This window comes from Balaenoptera musculus, chromosome 6 (genome assembly GCF_009873245.2).
Source record: "Balaenoptera musculus isolate JJ_BM4_2016_0621 chromosome 6, mBalMus1.pri.v3, whole genome shotgun sequence".
NCBI lineage: Eukaryota > Metazoa > Chordata > Mammalia > Artiodactyla > Balaenopteridae > Balaenoptera > Balaenoptera musculus.
The window spans coordinates 27,940,231-27,961,681 of NC_045790.1; the positions used below are offsets into that span (position 1 = coordinate 27,940,231).

The following is a 21,451-nucleotide window of genomic DNA, read 5'->3' on the forward strand; positions in this document are numbered from 1 at the left end:
TGGAAGAAAAAGAGAAACAAACTTAAGAAAGTTTAGCTAAAAGTTTTGTACTCCTAAATTTCAAATGGAAATATTGAATGAACTCATAATATATTTTAGCTTAAAAATGTATGTGTGTGTGTGTGTGTGTGTGTGTGTGTGTGTGTGTGTGTGTATTCCTCGGCTCTGTTCACTTAAATGTCCTAGAAACAGTTAAGAACCTAGTAGCAGTAAGTAACCCTAGTGCCTAGACTATGGTCTCTAAATACCATATTATATATTTTTTTAATTTATTTTATTGAAGTACAGTTGATTTATACTGTACAGCAAAGTGATTCAGTTATACATAGATATACATTCTTTTTCATTTTCTTTTCCATTATGGTTTATTACAGGATATTGAGTAGAGTTCCCTGTGCTATACAACAGTAGGACCTTGTTGTTTATCCGTTCTATGTAAAATAGTTTGTATCTGCTAATCCCAAACTCCCAATCCATCCTTCCCCAACACCCACTCCCCCTTGGCAACCGCAAGTCTGTTCTCTATGTCTGTGAGTCTGTTTCTGTTTCGTAGATAAGTTTATTTATGTCATATTTTAGATTCCACATATAAGTGATATCATATGGTTCTAAATACCATATTCTATTAAAGGACTCTGGCTCCCTGGAAAAATGACTCAGTATGAGGGGTGAAGTATAGATGATGAGTCTGAAACATGTCTTACCAGAAAGCAAGGAAGCTATCAAAGACCACTGAATGTGTGTCAAAAGGATCAAGAATCAACTTGAAGAGGCTCCCTTCAGTCAAAAAATGGATCAGTTTAAGCACCAATAAGCATAAAAACTCAGTGGATTGAAACACATCAGATATGTTTAAATCTCTAAGTTCACAATGACACTTAAAAAAAGTCACTGGCACCTTTGAAGGATATGAGGGAACCAGCTCATTATTCTGAAAATGAGTAAATTAAAAGTAAAACATGCCTTTTATGCATCCTTCATTTCCTAAACAAACTTACACTCAGTGTAATCAACTAGTTCTAGGTAAGCTTTTCTTTACAGATCATCCCAGCTACTTAACTGAAGAAAGAATGATAGAATTAGACTATCACTAATTTGCAGCCCTAATGAATTAATGGATAAAGGCAATGACAATCAGCAGCCTTCCATAACCTACGAAACAATCTTGCCAAAAAGTTGAACCTGAATTTAATCAAACCTCTGCCTCTCATTATTAAAATTCAGGAAATTTTTAAAAAAATATGAAGAACAGAGAAACATGTTGGACTACTCTATAATGCCATGCTGGGACTGGCTTGCACCAAGTCATAACAGCCAATTGTTAAATTTTCAGGAATTTTGCCGAGTTGGCTGTGAAATACAGTTGTTAAAAATTAAATTATAGAAATGCATAATTAACAATGTTAAAACAAAGGTAATAAATCCTCACAACTCATTGTTCCCTAATTATTTCACTACATTTTGCCTTTTCCTATGCACTTGAAGTTGTTTATCTCTATTTTATGTGTAGAGTGGAAATACTACACAACGATGTACTACTGCACATCTTTTCCCCACTCTGTGTTCAATGATGTTGCTTTGGTAGTTTTAAATCAGCCATGGTAGCAATATTTACACCACAGAAACTAGCAAGTGCAATAGATCCAGGCTTTTTCATCCCAGAGAACCAGATGTTAAATATTTACCAGCACACCACTGCTTACAGGGATGCAATCAATACAATTCTGACTCTGAGAAACTATTTGGACAAATGACCCAGCTTTTTCAACAAATAAATTGCAAGGGAAAAAAAAAAGAGAAGACACATAGATTAAAAGCGACTTAAGGGTAATCCAGATAGTTTGATATTGGCAGACCAATGGAACAGACTGTAGAGAAATAGGCCCACACATACATGGGTGATTGATTTTCAAATAATGCTTTTCAATATGCTGGAAAAACTAGATATGCATATGCAAAAAAAAGGAGGGAACATCTATCCATACCTCACATTGTATATAAAAGTCAACTCAAAATGGACCAAATGTTAATTTTTAAAAATGGATCACAGACCTAAATATAAAACCCCAAATTATAAAACTTATAGGAGAAAACATTTGTGGTATTAGGTTAGGAAAAGATTTCATACCAAAATCATGATCAATGAAAGAACTGATAAATTGAACTTCTTCAAAATTAAAAACTTCTGCTCTTCAAAAGACACTGTCAAGAGGGGACTTCCTGGGTGGTCCAGGGGGTAAGACTCCACGCTCCCAATGGAGGGGGCATGGGTTTGACCCCTGGTCGGGGAACTAGATCCAGCATGCAAGCTGCAACTAAGAAGCCCGCAGGCTGCAACTAAAGATCCCACATGCTGCAATGAAGATCCCATGTGCCACAACTAAGACCTGGCACAGCCAAAATAAATAAATAAATATAAAAAAAAAAAAAAGAAAAGAAAATGGGTGGTCATCATTTAAAAAAAAAAATGACACTGTCAAGAGAATAAAAAATCAGGCCACAGATCTGGAGAAAATATTCGCAAATCATGTATCTGATAGAGGACTTGAATCCAGAATATATGAAGAACTCTCAGAACTCAGTAATAAGAAAACAAACCAATTATAAAATGAGCAAATGATTTCAACAGACTATTAAAGAAGACATACAGATGGCAAATAACCCGTGAAAAGAGGCTTAACATCATTAGTCATTAGGAAAATGCAAATTAAAACCACAATGAGATATACACCTATTCTAATGCCTAAAAATTATAAAAACTGGAACAACCACTTCGAAAATGAGTTTGGCAGTTTCTAAAAAAGTTACATAAATACCTGCCATTTCACTCAGGAGAAATGAAAATGTATATCTACAGAAAGGCACACACAGAAATGTTCATAGTAGCTTTATAATAGCAAAAACTGGAAACAACCCAAATGATGATCATCAGGCAGATGGATAAACAAATAGTGGTCTATCTGTACAATGGAATATTGCTCAACAATAAATAGGAAGGAACTACTGATACATTCAACAACCTGGATGAATCTTAAAATATTCGTGCTCATTGAAAGAATATAGACAAAAAAAGAATACAAAAAGAATACATGCTGTATGCTTCCATTTATATAAAATTATAGCAATTGCAAACTAATCTTTAATGACAAAAAAGTAGATCACTGGTTGCCTGGGGGAAAGGGGTGGGATGGAGGGATTACAAAGGGACACAAGGAAACTTTTTGGGTTGATAGATGTGCTCATTATTTTGATTGTTTATGGATTTCAAACTTGTAAAACTGTACCTTCTAAATATGTGCTGTTTATTGGATTTGGATTGTATCTCAATAAAGCTGTTTTTAAAAGAGATGTAAGAAACAGAAATTAAAATGTATATTTCAATATTAATTCAAACAAATAAGTTGTTTTAAAAAAGGATTTTGAGATAATCAGGGAAACTGACAAACTGCCTAGATATTTAATGATATTAAGGAATTGTTAAAAAGTTTTAGATGGGATAATGATATTCCAGTTATGGTTTTTTTAAAGGAGGTCTTTTAGATATAACATTCTGAAACATTTTAGGATAATATATAATATATCCTGGAGGTAGAGGAAGTGGGTAGAGAAATATATGAAACAAGAATGACCATGATTTGCTAAGAGTTTAGCTGAATAACTTACTTGGAGTTTCAATATACTATTCTTATTTTATATACATTTTTTCTATAACTTTTAACAAAAAGAGCTAAAAATAAAGAAATATTAAGGAATCATGAGGGTTTCTGTAGCCTACTTGTGATAGAATTAAGAAATCTGTGGAACCGGATGCTATGAATTTGAGGATTCTTTCATAACTAAGATAACCTAATAGAAGTTAATAAATTCCAAAAAGTTCAATAAGAACAGATTTTGTGTTAAGACCACAAAAGTACTTTTTGTTTGCTTGTTTGTCTTAAAAAATATATCTAAACATAAACAACTAGAAAAAGTAGAAGGCATGTAAGAAATGCAGCCCTGAAGCGACACAGACACTCAAAATAAAGCAAATAGTGCAGTTCAGAATAGAGCATCTGCCACAAGTGATTCCATCCATGAAAGTGATCAGCCTGACACCCTTCACTCAGATGTGCCTCATTCAGAGGTGTTCTTACAGATGCCCCCATGCATTCTCCTTTATCACCTGCTATTTCAACAAGCCATTTTGGGAGCAGTATAAAATCACCAAGGACAGGCTCCTTAACTTCATTGCCTATTGACCAAAAATAATTATAAAAAACACACTCTAAACAAACAAAACACATTCTGTGACAGTTCTGTAAGGCAGATTCCATTTCCCATTTGAATCAGCTCTGAATGTAGTTTTTACTGCCGTTTTAGCAAAGACTGGATATTCAACAGGAAGAGATATAACTAATTCTCAGTTCCAGGAAGGACTAATGCAAGTATATTTCTAACAGTTATAAAAGCAACATAACTGCTATCACTCTAAATTTAACAATTCCTTTTTGAGTAATTCAAAGACCTTTACAGTTCGTGGTTTATCAGGTGGGCCAAAGAGTGCCTTCGGTATTTTAAGTAAAAATAAAAGACACATTTTTCATTTTCCCCAAGAACTTTATTGAACAATGTATTCACGCTTTTGTTCCACGACTTTCTGCCATTTTCCAGGCAAATTCATAATTCCATCTTCCCAAAACTTTTTATTTTTTTTGCGCAAAGAACTGTTCCAGGTGCCTTTTATAGTCTTCCAGGAATTGAATTTTTTTCCATTAAGAGAATTTTGTAAAGACCAAAATAAATGGAAATGCGAAGGTGCAATGTCTGGTGAATACAGCGGATGAATCAGAACTTCCCAGCCAAGCTGTAACAGTTTTTCCCTGGTCATCAAAGAAACATGTGGTCTTGCGTTATCCTGATGGAAGATTATGTGTTTCCTGTTGACTAATTCTGGATGCTTTTCACTGAGTGCAGCTTTCAGTTGGTCTAACTGGGAGCAGTACTTGTTGGAATTAATCGTTTGGTTTTCTGTTAGGAGTTCATAATAGAGGACTCCCTTCTGATCCCACCATATACACAACATCACCTTCTTTGGATGAAGACCGGCCTTTGGTGGTTGGTGGTGGTTCATTTTGCATGCCCCACGATCTCTTCCATTCCACATTGTTGTACAGTATCCACTTTTCATCGCCTGTCACAATTTTTTTTTTAAATTAATTAATTAATTTTTGGCTGCGTTGGGTCTTCGTTGCTGCTGGGTGCAGGCTTTCTCTAGTTGCAGCGAGTGGGGGCTACTCTTCATTGCAGTGCGCAGGCTTCTCATTGCGGTGGCTTCTCTTGCTGCAGAGCACAGGCTCTAGGCGCGCGGGCTGCAGTAGTTGTGGCTCGCGGGCTCTAGAGCACAGGCTCAGTAGTTGTGGCGCACTGGCTTAGTTGCTCCGCGGCATGTGGGATCTTCCCAGACCAGGGCTCGAACCCGTGTCCCCTACATTGGCAGGTGGGTTCTTAACCACTGTGCCACCAGGGAAGTCCCCAACAATTTGTTTTAAAAACGGAATGTTTTCATTACATTTCAGTAGAGAATCGCATGCAGAAATAGCGTCAAGAAGGTTTTTCTCGCTTATGTGGAATCCAAACATCAAAGCGATTCACATAACCAAGCTGGTGCAAGTGATTTTCAACGTTTGATTTGGATACTTTAAGTATGTCGGCTATCTCCCACGTGGCATAACACTGATTGCTCTCAATTATTGTTTTGATTTGATCGCTATCAACTTCAACTGGTCTACTGAACTGTGGAGCATCGTCCAGTGAGAAATCTCCAGCACGAAACTTTGCAAACCACTTTTGACACATTTGGTCAGTCACAGCACCTTCTCCATACACTGCACAAATCTTTTTGTGCATTTCAGTTGCGTTTTTACCTTTCTTGAAATAATAAAGCATAATATGCCGAAAATGTTGCTTTTTTTCTTCCATCTTCAATACTAAAATGGCTACACAAAAATTCACCAATTTTTATGTCTTTTTTAAATGCACGCTGATATGACAGCTGTCAAATACAATGTAACAAAATTGTTTCCAATGAAGTTAAAGACAACTAAGTGCTACTAGAGCCATTTTACAGAAGAAACCGAATGAAACTTTTGGCCCACCCAATATGATAAAAAATTTTTGGAAAGAATTTTCCATCAAAACTGCTTATAGATATAAGTCATCAAATCTATGACTTGTAATGTGAACAATGCTGTATGAAGATTTGATAATTATACATTTTGTTTCTAAATGGGTAAAATTATAGAAGAAATAGAACTGTTTTAACAACAGTTATCTTTATGTAGAAATAAATGGGATAATAATGCTAATATTTACTGTATGTTTACTAGGTGCCAGATGCTATTCAAAGTGCTTTACATTAATTTGCTCATGATAATTAATGCCACAAGTTAGTTAAAATTAACAGCTCCATTTTACAGGTAAGAAAATCAAGGAGACAGGTTATACAGCTAACAAATAAATGAAAGAGCCAAGTTTCATATCTATTCATTCTATCTCCAAAGCCCGCATTTAACCTCTGTGCTATTTAAGGAATAAGATGGCAGAAAAAATGCTTAGATGGAAGATAGTCAAGATATGGACAGAGGAAGCATACAAATCATCAATTCAAATGTCCAAACTTCCATTCAGGCAATACTTTTTCACCTGAATGAAAATGTGCAGTGAATCAAGGAAAGTGGGTTCTAGAAATAAAACTTTACTCACTGAATACTTAACTGCGGCAAGTGGATCTAACCTAACATGTAAATAATACCTCCTACGTCCTTCCAAAGTACTGAAAGGGCTACTTCCCTGGTGGTCCAGTGGTAAAGAATCCGCCTTCCAATGTAGGGGATGTGGGTTTGATCAAGTAAGATCCCACATGCCACAGGGCAACTAAGCCCGCGCACCACAACTACTAAGCTCGTGCACCTCAAGGAGAGAGCCCGCGTGCCGCAAACTACAGAGCCCACACACTCTGGAGCCCATGCGCCACAACTAGAGAGAAAACCCGAGTGCCTCAACTTGAGAGAAACCCAGGCACCGCAACTAGAGAGAAGCCCGAGCGCTGCAACAAAGAGACCACGTGCCGCAATGAAAGATCCCGCGAGCCGCAACGAAGACCCTATGCAGCCAAAAAAGTAATAAAAGAAAAAAATTAAGTACTGAAAGGGAAGTGAATTTCATGATAAACTTTGAGCTCCTCATAAATTTGCGATAAAAATTTTAAAGAGGTGTGGTCCTGCTTTAAGAAGACTCAGTACATAACAATCTTCATTGTCTAAGCAAATACCCTTGGAAACAAAGTACAAAATAATTCATTGCAGATATTTTGTAATAATGCTTCCTCACCATTCTCTTTTCATAGAGTTTAAAATTTTTAAGGATGGAAGGGAGTTGTTGATCCATGTTACTTAATAGGGAAATCCTCAGTGATCCTGGCAGCTCTTCCCCTGCTTACAGAACCACCTTCTCCCATTTGCAGTTCTTAATAGCAAGTCAGTCTAAATGGCACTTTTAACCATTCCTACCACTCAGTACAGTTAAGAACATGAATGTTCATGCCACAATACCTGGTTCAAATTCTGGCTCTGACATTTACTACAAGTTGTTTAACCTGTATGTCTCAGCATTAGAATAGGAACAGTACCTTCTCCTTCACAGGCAGCAAAGGGTTAAATGAGTTAAGCCATAGACTCATTTAGAGCAGTTCCTGGCACACAAGAAATGCTCAATAAATATTAGACTTACTCTTAAAGCAAAACAGGAAACTGTCACAGGTATCCTTGGACATTAGAACACCACGTGACAAGAAACATGTAATACTTCTGTAATGAAACGAAGAAGGAAGGAAGGGCATAGCACATATAACTGTCAACAAAATGTGTCCAATTTGAGGGAAATGTATGTACTTTGGGTTGTAGGTTTGAAAATAAGCAAGGGTACATTAAATTCACCTACCAAGAAGTTCTAAACCAAGAGTTGCACTAAATATACATTCTGGCTGAATGCTGAAAGCTTGGCTGTTAGGTCAATATCCCGACAAAGCCAAGATCAGAGAGCATCTCCATCCTAGAATGCATATACAAGCCTAATTTTGAAATTATAAAAAACTATAATTGTATTACTACAAATGTTAGTAATAATTTTAAAATTTGACAAGGCAGTGCAGAAACAAGAATTTCTCATGTGGTCGGCCACTAGACTGCAGCTGCGGTGCACTGCAGCTCCTGCAATTTTAACTGGATGCTCACTGTCCAGCATGTTCAGCAGAGGGAGAGAGATTTGCTGACTAGCTCCACTAGGATATCGCGGACAATGAGACTGCCAACAAAATCATTAAGTATTATTTTGTCTTTCAGAATAACTGATTAATTGCAATAATTATTTTGTCTAATATTATGAATGCTAGAGTACCTCAATCAATTCTAAAGATTACAATTATGCTATAATTTACTCTCTATTATTCTGCTTTATATTACCTGAATTTGTATAAATGGTTTACTGGCTCAAAAAGGATCCAATTTTTCCTGAAGGTATCTAATTAACTCACTTCTTAACATTCATATACACTGTTGATCTATTTTCTTAGTTAACTTACTGTCTAAATATTCATATTAACTATTAATCTATTTCTTTAATTAAATACATTACTTAGTTGTTTTGAATAGTAACTTAACAGCTTTCACAATCATCAATCGTAGCACTTTACTCTTGTAATAAGTAACAATAATAATAGTAGGTATTTATACAGCACTAACTACATGCCAGGCCCCACTCTACATGAAACACATGCACACCCAACCAATCCTTATAACAGCCTTCTGATGTAGGTGTTATTATTATTCCCATTTTACAGATGAAGAGAACTGAGGCACAGAAAGATTAAATAACTTAGCCAAACTAGTAAATGGCAGAGCTGGGATTTGAACCCAGAACACTGGCTCAGAGTCTCTGCTCTTAAGCATTGCCTCTTCGCAGCTGAAGGATGAGTAAGAGTTAAATAAATAGGTGAAGGGTGAAGGGGGTGTGGAAGAGAGGTACAGAAAAACAAGAAAACAGCACTTGCAAAAGCTCTTTGGCAGGTGTGGCATAGGAGCTGGAGAAAGGTGCTTGGGAACATGAAATAAGGGCCACATGGTGAACCTGGAGAAGGCACAGGAGTGGTTGAACTTGAGGGCTCTTCATGGGCCAGATCATGCAGGACTGTGCAGGTCAGGGCAAGGGACAGAAAAAGGACAGGAAGCCACCAGGGGGAGGGTCTTACTCGAGGGGTAGGGGCATGATGATCAGAATGGCAGTGTGAAAGCCACTTTGGTGTGAAACGGGTGGGTTGGTAGAATGTGAGAATGCAAGGAGCCCCATTAGGAGCTCTGGTGAGAGAGCAGATAGCAGTAGCGGAGACTATGATGGCGAGTGGAGATGGTAGATATAAAAGGGTACAAATCCTCAGGGCATGGTGACAGATTGGATTTTGGGGAGACAGTGGGTCAAGAAGAAGGAAATCTCAAGAATGACTCCTAGGTTTCTGGTTTGTGCAACTGGATGAATGGCAATGCCGTTCCGCAAAACAGAAACACCTAATGAGGGTGGGGGCTTGTGGACCTCAGTCCTGGCCACACTGAGCATGAGGTGCATTTGGGATGCCCACAGGGAGGTGTCTAGGAGGCAGATGGACACATGGGCCTGGAGTCCATGTTGAAGGTTGGAGCCAGAGGTATATATTCTGGAGTCAGGGGATAAATGACAACTCAAGCTGCAGGAGTGCATGAGATCCTATAAAGAGACACTAGACACAGAGAAGAGGGCCTAAGGCAGAGCCCTGAAGAACTCAACATTTTAAAAGAGCGGAAAGACAAGGATGAGTCTGCAAAGGAGGAACTGAGCAGCAGAAAGCAAGCCAGAAGAATGCAGAAACCAATGGGAGGTTGTGGTTAAGAGGAAATCAACACAGGCATACCTTGCTGTATTGCACTTCACAGATTCTGCCTTTTTAACATATTGAATATCTGTGGCAGCCCTGCGTTGGGCAAGTCTAGCAGCACCATTTTCCCAACAGCATTTGCTCACTTGATGTCTCTGTGTCACATTTTGGTAATTCCCGAAATATTTCAAACATTTTCATTATTATTATATTTATCATGGTGATCTGTGACCAATGATACAAAGATGTTACTATTGTAATTGTTTTGGGGTGCCACAAACTGCACCCACATAAGGCAGTGAACATAATCAATAAATGTTGTATGTGTTCTGACTGCTCCACTAACTGGCCTTCCCATCTCTCTCCCTCTTCTGGGGCCTCCCTATTCCCTGAGACACAACAGTATTGACATTAGGCCAGTTAATAACCCTATAATGGCCTCTAAGTGTTCAAATGAAAGGAAGAGTCAGTCAGTATGGCAAACTTCATTGCTGTCTTATTTTAAGAAACTGCACAGTCACCCCAACCTTTAGCAACCACCACCCTCATCAGTCAGCAGCCATCATCAAGGCAAGACCCTCCACCAGCAAAAAGATTATGACTCATTGAAGGCTGAGATGATAAATATGTTAAAAAGGTTAGTATCTTTTAGCTATAAAGTATTTTTAAATTAAGGTATGTATACTTTTTTTTTAGACATAATGCTATTGCACACTTAATAGACTACAGTATAGTCTAAACATAACTTTTATATGCACTGGGAGACCAAAAAAAATCGTGTGACTCATTTTATTGTGATATTCGCTCTATTGAGGTGGTCTGGAATCAAACCCCACAATATCTCTGAGGTATGCCTGTAAAGTCACATGTTCTGAGAGGTCAAGAAAGATGCAGACCGAAACATCTGTTAGGTCTGGAGACATGTGGTGATTGTTTCAGAAGGGCAATGAGGACAAAGCCAGACCTGGAGTGAAGCGAGGATGAAGTGAAGGGGAGGAAATGAAGAAAGAATGCACATAACCCTGAAAAAGGCAGCTGAATGTGAATGTAGGGGCAACAAGAGGCTTAAAACAGGAGAGATTGAGCGCAGGTAAAATGTTGATAAGAAGACCAGAGATGGGAAGAAGGAAGTGAGTATGCCTAAAAACGAAGGAGCTAACTGATAGTGAGATTTCTCTGAAGTCAGTAGGAAATAGGATCCAAACGCTGGAGAGGCTGGTGGAGGGATGGTGCCTCTATTTTACCACAAGGGAAGAAGCCCAGGAGGCAGGTGCAGGCAGGTTTGCACCTTTGAGAGTGGTGTAATTTCTCTGTGACAAAGGAGGCCAAGTTGTACCCAGAAAATGAAAGAGGAGGTGTGGGTGTCGTAAGGATGGAAGAAGGGGAAAGTGGGGGGCAATGTCAGGGCTCTGAGGGGACAGGAAGGACTGAGCCAGTCATTGTAGTGGGTGGGGGAAAGAGCGAATCCAAGAAATGGGTATTGCTGGGCGGTGTTGAGGGCTCAGTTCAGAATGTGGTGATCGGGAATTTACAGGGGTTCCCATCAGTCCTGCTGAGTACCTTGCAGTGCTCAGCCTGTGGATGCAGGCAGAAAGAAGGCAGATGGCTACCGGTTGTCCAGGAGGTGGGTGCATTTGCTAGCAAGGTACTCATAGACCCAAGGGGCAAGGGAGTTTAAAGCCTTGGCAAGGGTGCTACAGATGGAGCAGGGAACTAAGCTCCATGAAGAAAAGAGGAAGGAGGGACCGGGAGAGAATAAAGGGACAAAAGATGGGGGTCCTGATGAGAGAGAGACTAGTCACAGTACAGGCTGCTGATGGAAAATAAGTTGTAGGCACAGGACAGAATACTTGAATTCAACCCATTAATTATCATTAATAATCATTCATTAGATGATTTGAACTATTAATTAGTTTGATTATTCATTAACACATTAAGAAGATAACCCTCTGTGATATGATGAAAGGCTGAGCTTCCTATTCTATGAAGACCTCTTATAAATCTTTAAGAAAACCACCAACAACCCAATGGGTAAAATGAATGAAATACCCACTTGGCTGGAGATTCCTCCTCCAGGGGGCCCAGGGACTCCTCCACCACTGTGGTCTCTTCCATGGGGGCAGTCGGGTCCATGTCACTGCAAAGCAGCAAGAACCACTCTAGTCACACAGATCTGTTTACATCAATGCCCTTACATATTCAAGATAGAAAAAAACCACATTTCAATGTCCTTTTTCTTAAGTAAACATCCCTCAAGGAATTAATATGTACATACAGGTAACCCACATCAAAATAAACAAGAGGAAGAAAAATGCTCTTAATTGCTAATCCATATAAATTATTTCCAAAAGTGTGAAAAGTACTTTGAGAAATACAAGTTTCCATGAATGGCCTAAAATTAAAAACAGATTGTAAAGGACCAGAACAATTATTCAAAACTCTTATTATCCTAGGAAATTCCAAATATTAACAGGGGCCATAAAAATTTTCAACCTGTTAGTGTTAAATGACTTAAAATAGTTAAGAATATGCCACTTCAAACTTTAGAAAATGGCAAGAAAGTGGAAACATTCCACAAAAAGGAATGTGTAGGATTACAAACAAGCTGGTGATAACCATACCAGAAAAATAAGGCTTTGAAACATCAATTTACATACCATCACATCTAAATACACAATCTGCAGATTAGAAATTACAGCACAGTGAAAAACAATTTGAATTTTAAATACATAATCTTAATTTTTTTATGTTGACATTAATCCTATCCGAACATTACTTTTAAAAAAGTACCAGCAAAAGAAATTTCATTCTCAGGAAAATGCTAAAATTGTTCAATGTAATAGAAATATTTTACACTCTACATTCAGAACCCAGCACTTTTTCATCCCCAGTTCAGGAAAAATCTTCATAAAATCAGGTTTTTTTTTTAAGTAAACATAAATTGAACTATAATAAAAGAATAGAGTTTTTACATTAAAATATTTTAATTCTCAACTCAAAGCCATTGTTATCAACTTTAAAAAAAACTCAGTTTTCCAACACAAAATTTGAATAAATAATTTTTACTTTTAAAAAAGGTCCTAAATCAAATGTTCTCCCTGTTTGGAAGGACATCCCTGCTGCTCTGCCTGACTGAAGTCCTCTAACAAAAGCAGCCTCTACACATCAGCCTGACCCTCGTGGGTCATGGGAGTTTTTAGCATCCAGGAGTCTAGCAGCAGTGGTAGTGCTGTATTACTCCAACTTTCTCTTTATTCCCTTGGCCATGTCATAAACCAAGGGGATAAAAGACATGGATTCACTGACAGTTCATAGCTTTCAACAATTAAAAATCATAAAAGGGCTATAACTATATAGGGGAAGAAAAAAGAAGCAGAATACAAAACAAAGAGACCAGCAATTCTTAAACCTGTCAATCAATTTAGAAGAAAAATCACAGACCTCCCTCCTGTATTGACCTAAATTATTTTATGAATAAACATAAAACTAATTTTGTGCTTATAGCTCAATAGAACCATAGCTTATAGAACCATATGACCAAAACTACAGAACAAGTTTCAAGATTAGCAACAATTTATTTTGGCAAATTTTATTATTTTGTTGAAAGTAAATCACCAATGTTGGATTTATTAGAAGAAAGATAAAGCTCCAGGGCCCATGCCTGTATTTTGACTTCAGTTATACTTATGTAGAAAATGCCTGTTTGCACAAGTATGGTTACAAAACAATTTTAAACACCTCAATGCTTTGTTAACTAGTTCAAATTCAATCAGACTTCATACTTAACCAAATCTATGACAGTGAACAGATTTAATCCAGTGTTGCTTGATTACTACATAAAACTGTCTTGGCTCTTCACAACAAAAGTTGGAAGGCAGTATTATTAAAAACTGCATCTGTGGGTGTCTATTCCAGTTAGTAACAAGAAAATAATATCTGATATTACACTTTTAAAATTATTACAAATGGAGAAAATTCTATTTTCAGCACAGGTACTAACAGTCAAACTCTTGAAGAAAACCAATAACAATGGAAATGGCTCAGTCACACCATTTTGAAAGCATCTTGTCCTTAGATCTAGTTATACTGCCAATGTCTTCAAACAGGAATACTAAACTACAGCAAAACCCTCACACCTCCAATGCGTGGTGCAGCACTCGCCCTTGTCAGCCACGAACACATCACTTATTGTTAGGCTCACCTCTGCTGTTTTCTCATTAATCATAACTCAGCTGCACTATACCATGGTGGCAAATCAAAATCTCAGTGTATTAAATAAGAAATTAAAGTCTTATTCTACAAAAGAACTTTCAATTACACATTATTACCACCTAAGAGCTTTGACTTTATAACTCACAAACCAATCCAAAATGAATGCCATGGGGCACGTTTCATTTTAACATTGGGACATACCATCTGCCAGGAGCACATGTGGTCACTTCTTCATGTTCCAAGGTCAATAATTACCTCTTAGAGTAAGTAATCACTTGGAGCCAAAATGATTTTAAACTCAAATGCAAACTGAAATGGGGTGTTAGTATTAAATAAGCTAGTAAATCAGATGATGCAGAAAGTGCCTATATTACTTTTTAAAAATATACTATTACAGTAAAATAAAACAAAATGAAAAAGTCTGTATTTGAGATTCTATAGAACCCTAGATTGACAAACATTCAACAAGTTTCTTTTCAAGGACAACACAGATGTGCAATGGTAGTAAATTTAATTTTACATTTGATCTCATTTTGTACATTTGTTTTTAAGGATAAAAATTTAAGAAAAATAAGTTTATGTAAAGAGCCTATATTCTTCAAAAGAAAAAAAGTGGAAGTCTGGATCCCCTCAAACCTTCAAACTTGTGTAAAGCCTTCCCTGCAACACATCCTGGAGCAACCCATTCCTCGTACTTCCCTGCAGCCCTGAAATGACAGAAATAGCAGAACCAAGTACCTCCCCTAAGTAGCAAAACTGGCACAGATCTGAGATATCATAAAGCCTGAGAAATATCAAATTTGAACCTCAGGTGAAACTTGTCATTGAGCTTTCATCTGCAAATGATTTTATAAAATCAAGATGCAGGGACTTCCCTGGTGGCGCAGTGGTAAAGAATCCACCTGCCAATGCAGGGGACACGGGCTCGATCCCTGGTCTGGGAAGATCCCACATGCTGCGGAACAACTAAGCCCGTGTGCCACAACTACTGAGCCTGCGCTCTAGAGCCCACGAGCCATAACTACTGAGCCCGTGTGCCACAACTACTGAAGCCCGTGCGCCTAGAGCCCATGCTTCGCAACAAGAGAAGCCACAATGAAAAGCCCGCGCACTGCAACAAAGAGTAGCCCCCGCTCGCTGCAACTAGAGAAAGCCTGCACGCAGCAACGAAGACCCAACGCAGCCAAAAATAAATAAATAAATAAATAAACTTATTTTAAAAAAAAAGAGGCAATGTATACAAAAACTTTGGAAAGTCACAGAAAAATAAAGTATAGAATATCCAGGAATTTAAAAAGCATTCTGAGGCATATGCAAATATACAGTGCCATGTGCTTGGGGCATCAGCAAATATACAATTTGCTTGGCTAAAATAAGATAAAATAAAAGAATTTTGAAAGCAGTTTCAAATCTAACCGCAACATAGCAAAACTGTTTTAAAAAGTTATCTCATGAAACAAAAGCCTAAATTCAATCGCTACGTAAAGCACACAAGTATAAAGACATGGCAAGCATAACACAGAGGACATAATTTTCAAGACAGGCAAATAAAGATCCAGATATTTCCACTTAATTGTAGGTTCACAGAAGGTACACATTTGCACCATACCTGGTATCTTTACCTGATCCCCAGGTGCGAACTCCATATCCACCCATGTTGTCTTCAGTTCTGATTGCTCTAGAAAAAGAAAGAATATTCCCTTAAACTGGTAGCTGGTCTCCAGTCAATCTCCAAATCAGAAAAGTTGATCATAAAAACTGTCCCAGGATCAGCCCCCTTAGGAATAACTGCATACTAGTATAAAGTCAACTAAATATTAACACACAACAGATTCACACCAAGATCTTAAAGGGAAAATAGCCATTTACAAAGAAACTTACATTTTATCATTCCCACTGTATCTCTCAAATTCTCGTTTCCCTCTCTGGTCAAAACCGTCAAAAGCTCTGTTCCCAGGACCACCTCTGCCTCTGCTTCGCATGCCCCCTCTTGGGCCTCCACGACCTCTCAGTGGTCTGTCTTGATCAAACCTGTCAACTGGTCTTGGAAGAGATGAGTATAATAAAAAGCAGTGAATTGCATTAAAGAGCTAAGGCTTTTTTTGATTAAAAAAAATTCTAGAAGGACATTATGGCTACAGTATATTGGAAAGAATTGTGTGTCTTGAATAAAAAAATTAATAGTTAAATTTACTGAGCACATACTATCTCTAGCACTGTTCTGAGCCCTTCACGTACAGTCGTTTAATTACAACTAGTGCCCACAGATGAGGAAGATAGCTGAAGATGACGTCTTTGTTGTTAAATCCAATAGCAACTTTTGTCTCTAGGTCATCTGACCCTTATGCATCATTCAACACTGCCAACCACTAATTTTCCTCTGCCCTTTCTGGCTTCTCTTTCCCTGCTCATCCTTATAAAATGATTTTTGAAATAGGTAATACCCAAACATTCACAAGGTACTCCTCTTGCTTCTTGGCCACACAATTCCACTTCTCAGAGGCAGACACTGCAGAGTCACATACAGGGAAAGGTTCTACACCTTGCCTTTTTCATGGAATATGTCTTGGATATCTCATCTTCTGGATACGTACCCATTTGTCCTTAAGAGCACCAGCATTCCTGACTCCCCACCTCCTGTACACATCGTCCTCGTCCCTATGCTAATGCTACATGGCCCCTTCACGTGACCCTGTGTCTCTCATTTGGGGGTCTCTCTGATTTCAGGCCACAAAGCCAGTTACTTCCTGGACATCCCCCTATGTCACCCCATGGCCCTGAAGATACATGACCAACACTGACCCCTTGCTCCTACTACGGTCCCTAACTCACAACGTGGAAGTGTCCAAGCCAAGAATCTGCCTTTTCTCACTCTTTCCCTGCCACACCCACTGGATCCAGGGCCTGACCGCCCGCTTCTCCTCACATCCATTCTCTGCTACCATCTGGTCACTGTCACTTTTTATGAGGACTGGTCTCTCCTCCACCAGACTCAAAGCTTCTGCAGGAAGGGCCTCATCTTTTTCATTGTTAAATCCTAGTTTAATAAGATAAATTATGTTTTTTAATTTGTCAAGGCTTTTAAAACCATTTAAAGCAACAAATTACTTATTGAAATCTAGTGACATTAGTGGCTCAAACACCAGAACTACAGGTGTGTTCCAGTCTACTGAAACAGGCTGAAAATGTTACATTAAAAAGCTACTATACAATCACCGATAAAAAGATACAAAACTCACAATTCTCCTTACTCAAAAAGATAAAGAAATACAGAAGCGCCAATCATTAACTTTATGCCAGTCTCTTTCAAGAAACATCATCTTAAATCAATTCTCCAAGCTGGCCTTTCTGTCTCCCACCTCCCCAGACCAAAACCAAAATTTTAAATAGAGACTCTTGTAAAATCTGATTCCACATTACAGTAAATATCTAAAGCAGAGCTCTAAAACAATGACAAATGAAAAGTAACAGTAAGTTCTTAACCAGGAAGTTGGACAGGGCCGTAAAAGAAAAGAAGTCTACCTAAAAACTGAGAAGAAATGAAGCATAAAACTCTATATGGAAAATAATGCCAATAGTCAAAATCGGGTCTAAATTTACATGAAATCTAGATCAGATACTGATAAAATAACGAATTCATTAATAATATAATAGTAACTGAAGCTGACCCTAAAAATAACCCTGTGTTCTAGTCTATTTTAATCCCTTAAATCATTTTTCTTTATCCCACAGGTTTACCCCACCCCCAATTAAATATATGCTCAATTGCTTCTTTATAATCCCCTTCTTATAAAATATATTCTCTTTTTTTTAAAATAGATCTTTATTGGAGTATAATTGCTTCACAGTACTGTGTTAGTTTCTGTTGTACACCAAAGTGAATCAGCCATATGTACACATATGGCCCCATATCCCCTCCCGCTTGGGCCTCCCTCCCACCCTACCTATCCCACCCCTCTAGGTCATCACAAAGCACCGAGCTGATCTCCCTGTGCTATGCTGCTGCTTCCCACTAGCTAACTATTTCACATTCGGTAGTGTATATATGTCGATGCTACCCTCACTTCGCCCCAGCTTCCCCCTCCCACCCCATGTCCTCAAGTCTGTTCTCTATGTATACATCTTTATTCCTGCCCTGTAACTAGGTTTGTCAGTACCATTTTTTTTTTTTTTTTTAGATTCCGTATATATGCGTTAGAATATGGTATTTGTTTTTCTCTTCTGACTTACTTCACTCTGTATGACAGACTCTAGGTCCATCCACCTCACTACAAATAACTCAATTTCGTTTCTTTTTATGGCTGAGTAATATTCCATTGTATATATGTGCCACATCTTTTTTTTTTTTAACATCTTTATTGGAGTATAATTGCTTTACAATGGTGTGTTAGTTTCTGCTTTATAACAAAGTGAATCAGTTATACATATACACATGTTCCCATATCTCTTCCCTCTTGCATCTCCCTCCCTCCCACCCTCCCTATCCCATGCCTCTAGGTGGTCACAAAGCACAGAGCTGATCTCCCTGTGCTATGCGGTTGCTTCCCACTAGCTATCTATTTTATGTTTAGTAGTGTATATATGTCCATGCCACTCTCTCACTTTGTCACAGCTTACCCTTCCCCCTCCCCATATCCTCAAGTCCATTCTCTAATAGGTCTGTGTCTTTGTTCCCGTCTTGCCACTAGGTTCTTCATGACCTTTTTTTTTTTTCTTCCTTAGATTCCATATATATGTGTTAGCCTACTGTATTTGTTTTTCTCTTTCTGACTTACTTCACTCTGTATGACAGACTCTAACTCCATCCACCTCACTACAAATAACTCAATTTCGTTTCTTTTTATGGCTGAGTAATATTCCATTGTATATATGTGCCACATCTTCTTTATCCATTCATCTGTCAATGGACATTTAGGTTGCCTCTATGTCCTGGCTATTGTAAATAGTGCTGCAATGAACATTTTGGTACATGTCTCTTTTTGAATTATGGTTTTCTCAGGGTATATGCCCAGTAGTGGGATTGCTGGGTCATACGGTAGTTCTATTTTTAGTTTTTTAAGGATCCTCCATACTGTTTTCCATAGTGGTGGTATCAATTTACATTCCCGCCAACAGTGCAGGAGGGTTCCCTTTTCACCACACCCTTTCCAGCATTTATTGTTTCTAGATTTTTTGATAATAGCCATTCTGACCACATGAGGTGATACCTCATTGTAGTTTTGATCTGCATTTCTCTAGTAATTAGTGATGTTGAGCATCTTTTCATGTGCCTCTTGGCCATCTCTATGTCTTCCTTGATGAAATGTCTATTTAGGTCTTCCGGCCATTTTTTAATTGGATTGTTTGTTTTTTTTGATATTGAGCTCCATAAGCTGTTTGTATATTTTGGAGATTAATCCTTTGTTGTTTCATTTGCAAATATTTTCTCCCATTCTGAGGGTTGTCTTTTCATCTTGTTTATGGTTTCCTTTGCTGTGCAAAAGCTTTTAAGTTTAACTAAGTCCCATTTGTTTATTTTTGTTTTTATTTCCATTACTCTAGGAGGTGGGTCAAAAAAGATCTTGCTGTGGTTTATGTCAAAGAGTGTTTTTCCTCTGTTTTCCTCTAAGAGTTTTATAGCGTCTGGTCTTACATTTAGGTCTTTAATCCATTTGGAGTTTATTTTTGTGGATGGTGTTAGGTAGTGTTCTAATTTCATTCTTCTACATGTAGCTTATCCTCCTTTTTAATAGGTTGGTGAGCATTAAGAATTTGAGCAGGCAAACTCAAATTCTGGGCTGTTGTACAAAATAACTGGTCCATACTCTTAAATAATGTCAAATCCATAAATAAATGAAAGACTGAAGAGCTGTTTTAAATTAAAGAAGACTAAATGCAATGCACATTCCTGGACTGGATCCTGAACCAAAATTGTTTTTCTTCTGCTAGAAGGATATTATTAGGACAATTGGTGCAATTTGAGTAGTCTGTAGATTACATAATTTAGAGAATTAGATAATAGTATTGTATCAATGTTAATGAGTTTGATAATTGTACCATGTTTTTAGGAAATATATTTAAAGTATTTAGGGATAAAGAGACATTCCTGCACCTTACTCTCAAATGCCAAGGAAAAAAGAGGGGTGTGTGTGTGTGTGTGTGTGTGACAGAGAGAAAGAGAGAGAGGAGAAAGAGAAGGAGAGAGTGAGGGAGGGGTATGATAAAGCAAATGTGGTAAAATGTTATTGGAGAATCTGGATGAGGGTATATGGGAATTCCTTACATAATTCTTAAAACTTTCTGTATCCAAAATAGGCATCCCTTAATAGGCAGTTTTTTTCATGGTAACATATAAAGACTTATCCTTTTAAAAAAACTCATAATTTTGCTACTAAAAAAGCCGGAAACATGAGTTATAATTTCTGTATTTCCACAGAATAAATCCCTGCAGTGAAGGAAAAAAATACACAAATGCTTCCCAAAATAAGCAGCTCTGATCCAGAAGGCTTTCTGTAAGCAAGCAGACTGCGGCTGTTACATAGCAAATTTGAACTAATCACCCAAAAAAGCAGAATTAAGCCTTTCTCTAACCCTCATCCTCTAACATGGTGGCAGATATACCATCTCTGTTTTGAATGTGTAGTGGAATAGGTAGTCAAGAAGTTGAAAGACTTCGGGAATAACGGCTCCCTTGACATTAAACTGTACACTATTCTAGTCTCTTTTAGCCTTTTTAACTTTCTTTTCCTTTAAATATGATTCACAAGTTGTTTTGTTTTAATCTAAACCCAGTGCTATGCAGGTTTAATAATTAAAAACTTGAGGCAGCAAGCATCCATCTTGTTAGTGCCAAGCGTAAGACACTAAGAACTGCTTTCTGTGTATAGGTGGGCATGATAGCCCACATGCCACATTACTCAGAAGGGTGTCAGGCTGCACCAGCCTGAGACCATCTTCCAGGTCAGAGCACTTTCTAGAGACGGCATGGGAGCCTTAAACTGGTGTCACATATTTTATCAGTTATTTTGTCCAATTTCATCGCGATAACCTATTGACCTGACATGGGGCTAGGAATTTGTTTAAATTCATTAGTAGACCAAATTAGTATTGCTAAATCAAGAACATAATTATATCCCTGGCCTAAATTTCAAAAGAAAATTTAATCAGTTTAGCATACTCCTATATAGTTTGTTATAAGAATGCTTTTCATAGTTACCAATAAGTAATCCATTTTTCATTGTGTAATGATTTCCTGAACCAAGACTTAAGGTCATCTATGAGATAAATGGAAGGTGCTTCACGTGTTACCTAAGGTAGTAT

The 21,451-nt window shown here is 37.8% G+C and overlaps 1 protein-coding gene across 1 annotated transcript in view; it reads right to left on the bottom strand.

The window, feature by feature from the left end:
• Window positions 1-21,451, bottom strand: part of HABP4 (hyaluronan binding protein 4) — a 35,196-nt gene that overhangs the window by 8,418 nt on the left and 5,327 nt on the right. Inside the window, exons 3-5 of the mRNA XM_036856510.1 lie at window positions 16,034-16,195; window positions 15,762-15,830; window positions 11,994-12,077 (exon numbers count right to left, since the gene is read on the bottom strand). Coding sequence (XP_036712405.1) covers window positions 11,994-12,077; window positions 15,762-15,830; window positions 16,034-16,195 — 315 coding nt within the window. The remainder of the gene's footprint in view (window positions 1-11,993; window positions 12,078-15,761; window positions 15,831-16,033; window positions 16,196-21,451) is intronic.